The sequence below is a fragment of the Diprion similis genome, chromosome 2 (assembly GCF_021155765.1).
Source record: "Diprion similis isolate iyDipSimi1 chromosome 2, iyDipSimi1.1, whole genome shotgun sequence".
Lineage (NCBI taxonomy): Eukaryota > Metazoa > Arthropoda > Insecta > Hymenoptera > Diprionidae > Diprion > Diprion similis.
In genome coordinates, this window is record NC_060106.1 from 17,670,300 (window position 1) to 17,684,156 (window position 13,857).

Sequence of the window (13,857 nt, forward strand, 5' to 3'; positions counted from 1 at the left end):
TGTTTCTTCTATGTTTTACAATACAGGTACAATAAGCAAATGCTTATGTACTACAATTGATAACGATACTTCTTAAATTTTTATAATAGAATTTCGACCAAAACGAATATTCAAGCAATGTGATAGGCTTGTTTAAAAATATATACACATACGCATATTGCCTGTAACGTTAACTATTATTATTGGTATTATTATTTTTTTACTCGTTACACCGATGTAAAAAAATATAACTAGCATTAAATTTACAGCGCACACAAAAAGCACGCAACACAAGATACAACAAAAGATGGAGTTTTTTTCCGTTTCTTTCCTACACGTAACAACAAAAACTTTCAAAATACATATCTAATCAAACAATGTATGAAAAAAAAAAAAATAAAATAAAAGATTTTTCTAAAGTTTACAATAAAAAAGATCATATATTTAATAATTTGCTGTAGTCAAGCATGCATAAATTTATTCCAGATATCCGTTTCAGAAATTCAAATCAAGAGGTTCCAATCTCTATGAAAATGCATATTCTGCACTGAAAAATGATCGTGTGTAACCGAATCGGGACCTAAGTTATTTTCTAACATGTTACGTAAGTTAACATTCTAGACGGCGTTAACAGCAAGGACATAAAATGCAAAAAAAAAAAAATAATAATATATTAGTCCATGGCAGTAATGCCACAAGTCATAACCCAGCAATACATATGAATGTTCTATGCCCTTGTAGCTACTTAGAAATTAATACAGCCATATGTATATAGATATATACCTATAAAAAACTGATCGAGTCTATCATGTAGAATTGTTATAGGACCTTAAAACATGAATTACTTAATCTATCACTTTTTTTTCATTTTTCATTTTTTTCTTCTTTCTCCGTTAATTCAGGCCTTAGGACATGTGTCATTAGTCATTAAACATCAACAATATATACGTTATCAATTTCTGACATAATAGACACAATAAACAATTAGTATTATGTACAAAAATCAGTTACAGAACAATGAAATTCGCTGTTAAGATAAATATATTATGTTAGGATGGATTATATTCACTATTCCCAAAGTTTCATTACAGCCAGTAGTTAAACGATCCCAGTGAGAATTATTAAAGCGACTGGTCTGGTCAGTCTTATCCGAAGGGTAACAAACAAATCCCCAGTTTACTACTATAGAATCAAATATCTGTAATATTACTTATTCGTATTGATAAAGAAAATTTCTAATCAATTTTAAATCATAAGTAAATTTGTTTCTGCACATTCGAAGAATTATTCAGTCATATTTAAATTGACTGAGTAATGTTTCCTTTTTTTCTTGAGTTTGTGTAATTCCGCATTATGACCAATGCTCGGAAGATCCCCACATGTGAGCACCCGATAAGAATTAAGAATGCTACAAGATACAGTTACTTTACTAAATGATGCTTAGAATGAAAAATTACTAGATGCATATAATGCGAATTAAACTGAAAAGTGGAAAAAACGAATATTAAGAAATTAGCTCGCGTGCAAAAGCCATTAAAATGAATCTTAGGATAATTAATTGTCTACAGGATCCGCCACGAAAGTTATGCCAAACACTTTAAATAATTTATAGTTATCAATCCGGGCAAGTTCATAAACTCTGATTTAATTTTGAATTGAAAAGGTAAAAATTAATACGGTACAGCTTGTTCAACTACATATTCTCTTGAACTATTTGACAAATGGAGAAATAAGAGGAAACGAATGACACTTGATGTTTCAAGTTGAGGATGCAAGAGCAGTTGTCTAAGGCTTCGATTTTTAAATAATTTTTTTATCTATTAAAAATTATGCATCTTATTCAACACTGTTAATACAAAGAGTGAAATGGTCATAATTTGAGCAAATTTTGATCACTTCTTCGTTCTTTTAATTAATTTTCGTCAAATGAAGCTATATAGGGAAGCTACAAGTTGTGTGAAAAATTGTAGCTTATTATCAACTGATATTAACCGTTAAAAATTCTTGGTTCTGTAAATGACTATTTATGCCCATCTGGCAACAGCGTGTACATCTTGAAAAATTTGAACAATGAGCATTACTTTTCTATCTTTAGTTTAGTTTTCTACTTTCAACTTTAGAGTTGAACCTTTTTTTTCGAACTTGCCCCAAATTTTTCTGACTGAAGATATCAGTGTTATGTTAATCCCTGTGCAAGCCCTTTTACTTATGGCAAAAAGTTGCGCAGCAAACGGTGTCGGAAGAGATATCACGATGGTTTAAATACGATGGTTGCCATTGATGATTAATTAACTATAACAAGGTTTTATGCTCATTTTACTCAAGCCATCATTATAAAGTCAATTACAGCTTAAGTATAAGGGTGCAGTGGCGGTGGAAGTCGGGGCGGAGTTGTCGAATGTTTTTGGCTACTTGAGGGTGGGGTTAAAATGCCACTTCTATTAAGGCTACTGTTAGAATCGAACTCTGCTTGCGGGTTGACAGACTCGACAAGAGGTAGTTCGGTTGTCAACCGTTGCTGGGCTCGCTCCAACATATTTAAATCTACTACGTGAGTTTGCATGCGATGTGATTCGTCCATAACTATATTAGGCACTGCCGCTCTTAGCCCAGACCCGGAATGGGATTCTATGGGCGGTATGGCGGACCGTAACAGAAGTTGTGGAACTTCTTCAGCAACGGTGCTGGCGAATGCGTCCAACCATCTTGCACACGGCGATAATTGTTCCCATGTCAAGCCCGATACTCTCAAGGCGCACTCTCTTCCTTGTATGTGATAAACAGCTGCGGCAGCTATATGACTGTAAGGAAATTTGAGGCAGCTTTCATCCAACGTTGCCAAGTCAAGGAGTTGGGCAGCCTGAGAATATTTAAGACCGCCGTATTGGGGGTAAACAAACGCGTTTGGACGAGATGTATCCCCACATTCCACTTGCATATAAATGTTGAGCCAACCAGGCGCTGTGACTGGAGAAAGATTCCATCCCAGTCCCTTCAGAACTATCAGTTCTTTTCCAAGTATTTCTGACTCTGTACAGGCGCCGTCCGTGACGTATGCAAATTCCGCTATCTTAGGAGGGTAGATCTCTTCAACCTGTACAAGAAAATAAATAACTGTATTAGTCGATTGTACCGAGAGGAAATTTTCATTGCAAAATATGTGATACAGTGTCAATCGATTTTTTTAAATGTTTAACAAGATAAAAAGTTTACTGGTTTTTATTGCGTTTTTCAGTAATCACGAAAGTGGTTTACTTCGTGAAAGTTGTTGTTTGATGCAACAATTGTATTTAAATGTTATGGGCATTTTTAACCTTATGAACTATAATTCAGATCTTTGTCGGAATAGCAAAATAAATTGTACTTGAAAAACACTCAATTTTCAACACTACCAGTGGCCTTAAAATTCGGCTTTGAAAATATGTTGATAAATAATCAACAAATTTATAGTAAAAATTGAATTAATTTTATTTGGTAAAGTATGGATAGGTTATTTTGGATGTTCAGTGTGATATCGTTTACGATTTCAGCATAAAAGTGGTCGAAGAATTAAAAAAAAAAAAAGAAAAATTAATAATAATGATTTTCAGAAAAATTCAATTTCTTTTTCAATAATTCTGGTGTATCTGTACAATATTTTAACATCAAATTATGCGATATGAAAGACAATGAATAGTTTTGCATACTTTGTGATCAGAAAGATGATAACTAATTAATGTGGCTCAAGAAAATTTCTACCTAAAACCACATACTGAAAGATTACATTTTAGATGAGCAACAATGAATTTGAGGCCTGGATGTGGTGGAAAAAAATTAAATCCTACTCCAAAATAGCCTGTTCCACGTGCTTGATTGATCAATTCTTTTTACATATGGTAAATGTTTACTTATCAAAATGTTTTGAATTAAAATGATTTATTGAAGATGGAGCTTTGAATATCGAATTTAGAAAAATATTTTCCAAGCTGAACGTTCCCATATAAATTTCCTGAAAAATAATAAAGCATAAGAGTTACCAATTTGTAGGTTAACCCAGTAATATTTATTTCAAAAAATTTAAACAACTACAAAAATACTGGAAAAAAATTTTGCAATCCAAAGCTGAATTATGAATTCGTAAAAGAAAGGTGTAATTTATGAGTAAAAGTAAAAAATGAGTAATGAGAGAAAGATGTGAATGTTACCACAATAGTAGAAACTCACCTTAGCAGCAATGAACAAGCAAGTAATGCCAATAAGTTGAAGCTGGTTTTTGGGGACATTCTGATGAGTCGATAGATACCTATCAATGAAATCCATTGCTAAGTAATAAGTCTCCCTGTGTAACTTGTAGACTTCGCAGACCTCGATAAGCCAGTCTAACAGAATAGCTCTCATTCGAGGTTGAAGGGTGGGATGCCTTTGAAACATCTGAGGATCCCTTTGAGTCAAAGTCTTCTGATCCCCTAGACACATCAGTGACCATACTTGTGATCCGTCTGCCCAAGGAAAGGAAGGAAGGGGACTGGGCCTGTTGGGCCCACCGTTGGACGCGGATGGGGTCAGGAAGCAAGTTGCGTTCCTGAGTTCAGACCAGCTAATTGGATCCTGCTGCTCTGTTAAAGGTGAGGTTTGCTGCTGTTGTTGCTGCTGCTGCTGCTGCTGCTGTGGAGTACGAAGACCATCTGCAGTTGAAGTCGAGTGGCAAGTTTCGTTGGATGGTGTGTGACCAGAAGATATCGAGGCAACCTTCTTAGGTGGGTAAATATTTTCTGCATCCTCAGAGATCTCTGTGTTTCGACGTTTACGTTTCAGAGTTTGTGGCTTGCTTGTTGCCAGATAAATCTGTGATGGCTGCTTTTCCTGCAAGCTGAATGTGAGAAATATTGTGTTTTAGATCGGTTGTTATTGGACAACAATTTGTTCAATATTTCTACATTAAGATATGACAAGATGCATTTCCTGTTCAATCACGTTTTAAATTGTGTCATTTTTTCCACACACTTACTTTGAATGAGCATAAGCACAGATAATCTGAATGTTGCTGTCTAAATTTTGAAGCTTTGGTAATCAGGTGTTGAAAAATTGATTAAGTTGACTTGACGATATTGAAACAATATCACTAATAGAAAAACTAAGAATATGTGATAAAAAAGCCGGTGTTTCGATCATTATATCAGCCACTCTGTGATGCTGATTATAAATTTATGTACAAATGCAAAGGGTGACGTTCTAAAACACAACTAGTTGGCGAATTCTGATCCAACAAGGCGGAGCTTTCTCGGTTAAATTTTGGACTATGATCACTTATCAGAATCAAATTTTTAGTGTTTGATCTGCGCATCAATACACACTGGTTCAAGTACGCCTCATATTTGCTCAAATTCTAATTAAATTTGCAAAGTTATTGTGAAAAAATGTGTCAGTGACGAGAGACGTCAAGGTTCGGTTCCACGACTCTGAAGGTATTGAAAAGTTGTCAAAAATTTATGAAAAGCAGATATCTGTTGGAGAAGAACTTTAGTAACCAATGAAATTAATTTTGAGTTTTATTGTAGTGGGTTAAGTGGGTTTTTCACCCTAAAAACCTGAGCCACTTAATGGCAGCCATTTGCAAGTAACTGGAACACCTCCAATAGGAAGATTTTTCGTGACCTCCACGTTGTTGGAAGAGTAGAAAATTCTTCGGAATTACATTGTTAAGACTCAGAGATGAATTTAATAAGGTTTAATCGTTATAATAATAAGAGAATGAAATAAATACAACCTTACTTTCGGAAAGTCGAGTCTCTTACCGGGATAAATTACTTATATATCAAATGGATGAAAATTTGATAAAAATTTCGCTGGATTATTAAATTACGATCCAAATAGAACCTGGGTAAAATTAAATTGGCCAGATAAAATATTTTTCGAGGTGTAAATGTGGCGTTCGTCGACCTACCTCGTTTGTGGCATCTTGTTCGTCGTTTGGTGACGTATTTTATCTAACGACGAAGGTCCAGGTGCGTTTTGATTTTTTTAACGGATCGAGTGGATCTTGAGGAATATTCAGAGACCGGATAATTAAAAATCACTATGGAATATCCAGAGTAAAATAGAAAATTATAGGAGGTCCGTGCATCCAGAGTTCACTTTACACACTCGCCATAATGCACAGTCTCTACGTTGACTCTGGCAAATTGATGTCGAAATATTATTTACCAGGGCTTGGAATGGTTCGCAATATTACTAAAACTTTGCATAATTAGTTAGGGCCGCTACGTACTGGCTGGAATATTTATTTCTAATGAAATATCGAGAAGGTTTTCTTCTTAAAGCGCGGGAGAGTAGCGCGCGAAACGGTGGCCAACCCCTAGTTGCGGCCCGGTACTGTCACGCCCTCTGTACACACAACATAACCTCAAAAAACTGCTAAAAATTTTCACCTCACTTAGAACAACACGTCGAAATCAGCAACATCAATATCCTATCATATAAAAATGATGCGTTCGTGTTGAATCGCGAATATAATCCAACCTGATCGAACCGATGGTGGTCACGTTCATCGCTCACGATGCACACGATATTCTCGACTATTCTGTCACCGAGTACATACACAATTCACTCAAACGAACCACCGCTAACACGCGAACCTTTTTCTTGCGATTGAAAATTAATACGGCTGCAATTTTCACCGAAATGCAACGGTTACACCATCGCGCGTTCGCGGGAGAATGACCGGTTGTGTGACGCGCTTGCCGCGAGTGCATTGTTCGGGGCAATCCGATTGGTCGAACTCTGGCAGACAGCTGGCGCTCAGCTGATTTCTCGCTCCACACATAGACGACATCTCGCTACGCATAAGCGAACACATAGAAGCGGGCGCGGGAAATATCGCGCGTAAACTCAGCCTGCAATACCTTCGGCCCGCCAACGAGATGTCAAAGGATATCTTGCCACGTACCCCAATTCCTTAGGTGGGGTCTTTACCGGCGTTACTGACCACACTCACTATCATTAATTATTATTTACAAGATAGTGATTTATTAACAGAGTTAATGATTCGACTATTTTCGTTAAATAATAACGCTCGAATGCGTCGATGTATACAATTGCGCGCGAATTTTTTTTCCCCGTTGATTATCACCAATTTCATCTATCAAGTGAGGCTTATTTTAGTGATATGTATTACTTTCCAGAATACAATTTTCGCCAATTAGGGGCACGATGCTTGTTACGTAAGCTTTACCTCCTGTACGTACGTCATAACAGCTGCGTAAGCGATTTATTTTGCATTTTCAACTGTCGGTTTCCAGTCATTATTATAGTACCATTGAATATATTGAACTAAATTGAACTGTCATCAATTGGCGGCAAATATTTAGAGTTCTCGAACAAATTCCAGCATAGCAGGCTACGTATTTATTTACTTAAATTTTTTATTACGCTATGAATATACAAAACTGGTTCGCTGCAGTATTCGCTGTCTACGGAATATAATTAGTAGAAATGTTAATCTTCAGACGGAGCACGAATTTGGGGATCTCCTGATGCCATTATTCTTCCTTTCACAGAAGGCCCTTGACATTGGTCCATGTCCGTGACATTGCCTTGAAATGTGAATCGAATGTGAATTTTGAGGGCCTACGTCTGCCGGCATATCTATCCATAAACAGATGGCCAGTGAATCTTCTCCGGTATCTCAATAGTTGCGGTCGGAATAGATAAACAAAAGAAGCCGTAGAAAAAATTAAGGAGTGTAGAAAGAAGTGTAGTTAACAATGAGGCTGATGTGAAAAATTTTAATTTTGAACTTCAATTAATTGTAAGTAGTAAAGAAAAAAAAAAGAATCAGCAGTATGTCTACTTCTTCGTGACCCCAAGACCACGTGTAAACTTGCCCTATAGTTGTGCTGTTATCCACCGAGAAAATAGTGGCGCTGCATTGCATCACGAAGCCCGAAGAAATATGACGAGCTGCAGGATTGAAGGAGAACGGTTAGGCCGTGGCCGTGGCGGAGAGGAGGGACAGGAACGAACAAACGATTGTCCATCTGCAATGTGAAAGTCAATGGGTATAGTTGCTTGCCCACTCGTTCATGTCACCCACCTTCTTCGTAGTATGGTCCTTCTACAAATGGCCTCCTGTTATTGTATGTAAACTGGAAGAAGAACGGTGGGCATAAGGATCAAAGTAGATTTGCTGCTCATTGTTGAGGAGAAAGAGAACCACTGGCTTTCTGGAAATCATCAGTGGCTAGTGGGGTCCGGGGGCCATTATACGCGTTATATATGTCCCGCAATTTGATCCTACATCGCTCGTTCTCTACCGAGAACTAATTTACGCGAATTCCTACTCACGAAATTCGAAGTCTGCTCAAGAGCCCAGAGTTCGAGGAGTTACTTTTGCGAGAGCGTCTACTCCCGGTAAAGTGGAAGTGTTAGTATCGCATCGTATTCTCCGTTGTAATAATCGTACTTCGCACCTGCTCAACCGGGTTTTGTGAAACCAAAGTGCTTGTAATAAAAATCACCCTGTCGATCCCCTTTGTCAACCGCTATTGGTTAAAGATAACTACACTAACGAGGATACTTCGTTGCTTCTTCCACTATACCTCTCCGTGCTCTTCGTAGTTTGTTGACCCCCCCACCCTCTTCGATTATCCAACAATTTTATTACTCGTGATGTATAGGGTCACCGCGTGATATCTGGATGCCTACTAATACTGCGACTTGCACGGCATTTATTCCTAATCAGCCACAAGCGGCATTGAAAAGTGTATTCAACGAGCGTGTGTCTACACAGCCTCGTAACCACATACATACAATATGCGCCGAATCTGTTGCATCAGGAAATGCACTGCGAGTTGAGATATGATATTTTAAACTGATGCATGAAGATACATTTTCATTGATTCTTATCGATCTAGTAACATATCGGTATATCTACACACATTAGATTTAACTTCAATTCGGATTATTCTCATTTTTAGTAATAAAGCAACTAATTTAAAATGATTTTTGTTGATGAAAGTGAAAAATGAAATCTTAGGATAATATGGAAATTAATAATTAAGGAAAGATGATAAAAATTTTCCGATTGGTTTTTTTTTTTTTTTATCACATATGTACTTGAGAAAAATTTATAAACCTCAAATGATTACTCTGACTTGTGTATAACTTCTTTTCCACAAATATTTCATTTCCGAGCCAATTCAGCCCTGTACACCTGAATTTCCACTTACCGTGCGAGCTATAACAGTCATTGCATTCCATAAGATACCTAAAATAAAATTCGTATATCATTTTCAATTTTTTACTACTTTCATTTTGATTTATCAAGTAATCTTAGAATCATAAATGTTTATTACAGGGTAGATGACTGGGATCTGTTGAGGGGGTAATAGAACGCGTGATGCCGGCCAAGACAAAACCTCGTGTTCCAGAAAATATGGGAGTCAGTAGCGGTTTAGTTGACGCCAGAGCTAAGCAAGTTTTACGAGAAGCAGTTGACGCTGTGGTGAATAGCTTTGCTAAGCACACGCAGGGTTACGGAAGAGGTAATAATCTTTATTTACAAATCATCATTAATTTATTCTAGTTATCTTACATGTCTAAAATTTTCCCTATTTTCAAAATTATTATGCAGTACTTTTGTTAACAGAAATCATTATGTGATTCTGGTTTTATTTTTGGTAACAGTGAACGTCGTTGAGGCTTTGCAAGAATTTTGGCAAATGAAACAGAGCAGAGGAACAGAGTTACGAAATGGAGCGCTAGTGATTTATGAATCTGTCCCTGGCGCCAGTCCACCCTATGTTTGTTACGTTACTTTACCAGGTGGCTCTTGTTTCGGTAGTTTCCAAAATTGTCCCACTAAGGCTGAAGCACGTCGTTCTGCAGCCAAAATTGCATTGATGAATTCAGTTTTCAACGAACATCCATCAAGACGTATTACAGACGATTTTATTGAAAAAGCTGTAGCAGAAGCTAGAGCTAGTTTTGCAAAACCGTCATCCACCCCAAATGGAGTTGGCAGTCAAACGCAGGTATTTTTTAAATTAAATAGTCACTGAAATTACTACTTTAAAACGTTGTCGTTCGTTTAGTCATCTGCAAACTTGTGGAGGAATTTATGAAGTACATGTATATGCATTTACTTTGTATTATTTTTAAAAAGTCATTCGTAGTCCAATTTCGGGTATTTAGTTCTACTGGATTAGTACCTATATTTTTTTTACTTAAATGATAGAGGAAAAAAAATATGAAGTTATCCCCACTTTCCAGTACGTGAATGGTATATTTACAGGATTGTGGGGAAAACAATGAAGGTGTGCCAAATGATAAATTGTATCACCTTATTTTTGAACGCGCAGTAGGTTTGCAAAGAGTTGTGTATATTTTGAATAAAAATAGATGTATGCATATTTCCAGGGAAGTGGAGATGAAAAGGAAGACCCGAACACTGGAATCGGAGCGTTTAGATTCATGCTGGAATGTAACCGTGGCCGAACAATGTTAGAATTCCAAGAACTGATGACTGTCTTTCAGCTTTTGCACTGGAATGGATCATTAAAAGCTATGCGAGAAAGACAGTGCAGCAGGCAAGAGGTAGTCGCACACTACAGCCACCGAGCGCTTGATGATGACATGCGAAGCCAGATGGCTCTTGATTGGGTTGCCAGAGAGCATGAGAGCGGAGGTGGGATTGTTGCTATGGAGTTAGCTGTGGCTGAACGGGAATTAGAAACGGCTCGATTAGCTGGACGAGAGTTAAGATTCCCTAAAGAGAAAAAGGACATTCTTATGCTAGCGCATGCTCAGGTCTGTCCTCAGTAAATTTTTTGAAATCGTAGCAAAGAAAAAAGCTACTGGATCAAACGCTGCGTATCAATCTGCTTCATTCATTCAACGATTAGGCACTTTCTAGATGATCTAGTTGACCATCGTATCTATGGTTCCTTAATACTGTAGGTAGAAAACTCATAAGATTAAATTGAATAATTTGATTCATTGATGATCGGGAAAATACTTGCATTTGTTTTGCTTTTGTTATTTCATACATTCGTATCATGTGTATAGGGTTACTACCAGTAGCTCAATTTCTTTGATGTTATTGCGCTTTGTGATTTCGCTTTCCTTCCATTTACTATATTCAAGGCTTGCTGAGAGTGCTGCTTTTTCAGATATCTATTTTTGAAATCGCTGTATTACATTATTTTATGTCAAAAATTGTATCTAATAGTATGGCAAAATGTGTGGTTTATGTTTGATGTAGAAATTCGATTAGCATAACTTGTTTGACTTTTTGATCACTTAATCGTGACAGACAAATATTTAATTACGTATTGTCTGTATTGACTTAGACCATGCAATAATAATTGTATTATCAAGTAATAAGTACATATTCGTGAGTAATTGTTAAGAAGCTATATTGAATCAAAATACGCTGATATATGGCAGTGCTTCCAAAAAATGTTTCCAATTATCGAAAAAATTCAGACACCACACTGCTAGTGATGCAATCATTTAATCTAAAATCTAATACTATATGAAGTTTATTTATGTATATATATATTTGCCACTAATTTCTATATATGTTGAGCATTGTTTCACTACTAAACATTACGTGATAATATTTTATACTTTTTTAAAAAATCGTTCAACGTTAGGTAGTAAATTTTATGTGATCACAAGTCGCTTAGCGTCTGTGCACAGAGTATGTTCATATTTTTCATAGGAATAATGATAATCAAATGAGAAAATAAGAAATATTTTCAGTTGGGGTATTTCAAAACCCTACACTCAATGGGTGGATCAACGAAAAAAAAAAAAAAACGACGCACATCGTTGCCGTACTCTGCTTGACTACAATAAACAGACACAGTTTTATAAGTATGTTTATTAAATATTATATTATTAATAAAATCATTTTATAATGATCTCTGCTGTTTACACCCAATCTGCACGGCTTGAAATCAAGTTGTCGGGGCACTAGTAACAGATTTGTCTATCAATTGGGGCGAAGAATTGTTATCATCCTTCTCTTGTAAGGGATGTTCTAACACTTTGTCTATTATCCCAAATTCCTTCGCGTCGTTCGGTGCCATAAACTTGTCTCTTTCCATGCTGTTTTCTAAGATTGTTAATATTACCAATTGTAATTAAATTCCTTTCTATTTCTTATCGGCACTAAATTAAAATTCAACCATATTCGTTGTAAAAAATATCGATAGATAAATTTTTTTTCACAACATGCAATTGTTTTGGGATTATAGATTTTCACGTCCTCGAAATGACACAGGGCTTACCTATTCGTAGCAGATCAAGTCCGGTATGTTTAACATAGAGTTTATTTATCTGCTTCTTGAGTTTAAGGATCTCTTCAGCTTGAATTTGAATATCTGTTGCCTGACCCTGAACACCTCCGGAAGGTTGGTGAATCATTATTCTAGCATTAGGTAACGAATGTCGCATCCCATGGGACCCAGCAGCCAAAAGTAAGCTGGCCATCGAACATGCTTGACCAACACACCAGGTGGCTACGGGTGGCAGTACGTATTGCATCGTATCGTAAATTCCTAAACCTGCTGTAACGCTTCCTCCGGGTGAATTTATGTACATATGAATTGGTTTTTTACTACTCTCCGATTGCAGGAACAATAACTGTGCCACAACAAGCGAGGAGACATCATCTGTTATCTATAAGGGATAAGCTCAACAATTAATCAAGTCCAAGTGATTTTCCATAACTTGAAAACTCTGTAATATAGTCGGATGAGCCTTGAAGATAACAAAAATTTTATGCTATTGTCAATTCCCACAACATCAATTTGAGCCAAACAATCTCTTAGAACCTGAATATATTGCATGACGTTGAGCATGACTTAAAAACTATTGAATTCCTACCGGTCCCATGAGACAGATAATCCGTTCCTTAAGCAGTCTGGAATAAATGTCGTAGGCTCGTTCACCACGTCCCGTTTGTTCAACGACAATGGGAACTAGATTTAAAGTTCTTTTGAAGACTGCGTGAGTTCCATTCTAGGACGAACAAGTACAATAGATGAGAAAAGGGTAAGGTTAAAGTAGTATATTGAAATAAAAGTCTAGGTTACAAAGTTGTAGGAGTTAGTGAGAAGGTGCTTATTATTAATTTATTAATATCGTTACAAGTCCAGTAAATACATGAATACATACCGTCGCACATAGCAAGTTGAAAGCATTTCGTAACATCTTTAATTAATGTTTTTTTCTCTCAATTACTCGAACATCTATCAACTAAATTCATTTACACATAAACACAGAAAGAATAAAAATTTATCATTAATTGACCAATTTGTGATCTAGCAGGAATTAAACGCCTACTCTTCGGATTAATCTGTGAAAAAGTATCGATGATTTGTCAAGTTATAAAATAATATCAAATGTCCGGTGGTTTAACCGTTTCTTAACACAATCACAGCCGTTACAAGTAGCCAATTAAAATTCAAAGATTATTTTTATTGCCATTGGATATAGAACAATGTAGATCTGATCCTACTTGGTGAAGGTGGGTCGCTAGTTTCGTGATACGAAACGAGAAACTAAATCGTATGCATTTAATCCAGTCGGTAAGACAATATAATTTCAGATAACGAAGAATTCTACAATGCAATGGATGATAATACACACACGATAACAAACAACGTAAAAAATAATATAAACCGTAGGCAACGTGGCAGAACTGATAGCAAATTATATCATCACTACGTCGCAAAAATATTAAACATAATTGTGAGTATAAATTTAATATTTTTGATGGATTTACTGACTTTTGTAATAAATTGAGTAATTCAACCCCATATTTAGATATAATTCATATTCTACGGTGCGTCCACTAATTTTTATCCAATGCATAGCTGTAATCGTAGCTGC

General features: G+C 36.3%; 3 protein-coding genes across 5 annotated transcripts; 1 reads left to right on the forward strand and 2 right to left on the reverse strand.

The window, feature by feature from the left end:
* Window positions 1–467: 467 nt before the first annotated feature.
* On the reverse strand, window positions 468–6,724 carry LOC124416416 (G1/S-specific cyclin-E). The gene is made up of 3 exons (XM_046897445.1): window positions 5,903–6,724; window positions 4,183–4,828; window positions 468–3,073 (listed from the first exon to the last, which is right to left on the reverse strand). Exons 1-3 carry the CDS (start codon window positions 5,914–5,916, stop codon window positions 2,330–2,332), a joined length of 1,404 nt encoding a protein of 467 aa, XP_046753401.1. The 5' UTR covers window positions 5,917–6,724; the 3' UTR covers window positions 468–2,329.
* On the forward strand, window positions 4,591–11,882 carry LOC124416417 (protein limb expression 1 homolog). Of its 3 annotated transcripts, none has more exons than XM_046897447.1 (4): window positions 4,591–4,715; window positions 9,314–9,500; window positions 9,643–9,989; window positions 10,357–11,882. In XM_046897447.1, exons 2-4 carry the CDS (start codon window positions 9,356–9,358, stop codon window positions 10,777–10,779), a joined length of 915 nt encoding a protein of 304 aa, XP_046753403.1. In that variant the 5' UTR covers window positions 4,591–4,715; window positions 9,314–9,355; the 3' UTR covers window positions 10,780–11,882. The 3 variants fall into 3 exon arrangements, with proteins under 3 accessions (XP_046753403.1, XP_046753402.1, XP_046753404.1); XM_046897446.1 differs by lacking the exon at window positions 4,591–4,715 and adding an exon at window positions 7,954–8,380; XM_046897448.1 differs by lacking the exon at window positions 4,591–4,715 and adding an exon at window positions 7,962–8,380 and having other exon boundaries at window positions 10,375–11,882.
* On the reverse strand, window positions 11,134–13,429 carry LOC124416418 (ATP-dependent Clp protease proteolytic subunit). Its single transcript, XM_046897449.1, has 4 exons — window positions 13,141–13,429; window positions 12,850–12,984; window positions 12,252–12,642; window positions 11,134–12,076 (listed from the first exon to the last, which is right to left on the reverse strand). The coding sequence occupies exons 1-4, from the start codon at window positions 13,174–13,176 to the stop codon at window positions 11,919–11,921; spliced, it is 720 nt and encodes a 239-aa protein (XP_046753405.1). The 5' UTR covers window positions 13,177–13,429; the 3' UTR covers window positions 11,134–11,918.
* Window positions 13,430–13,857: the final 428 nt, after the last annotated feature.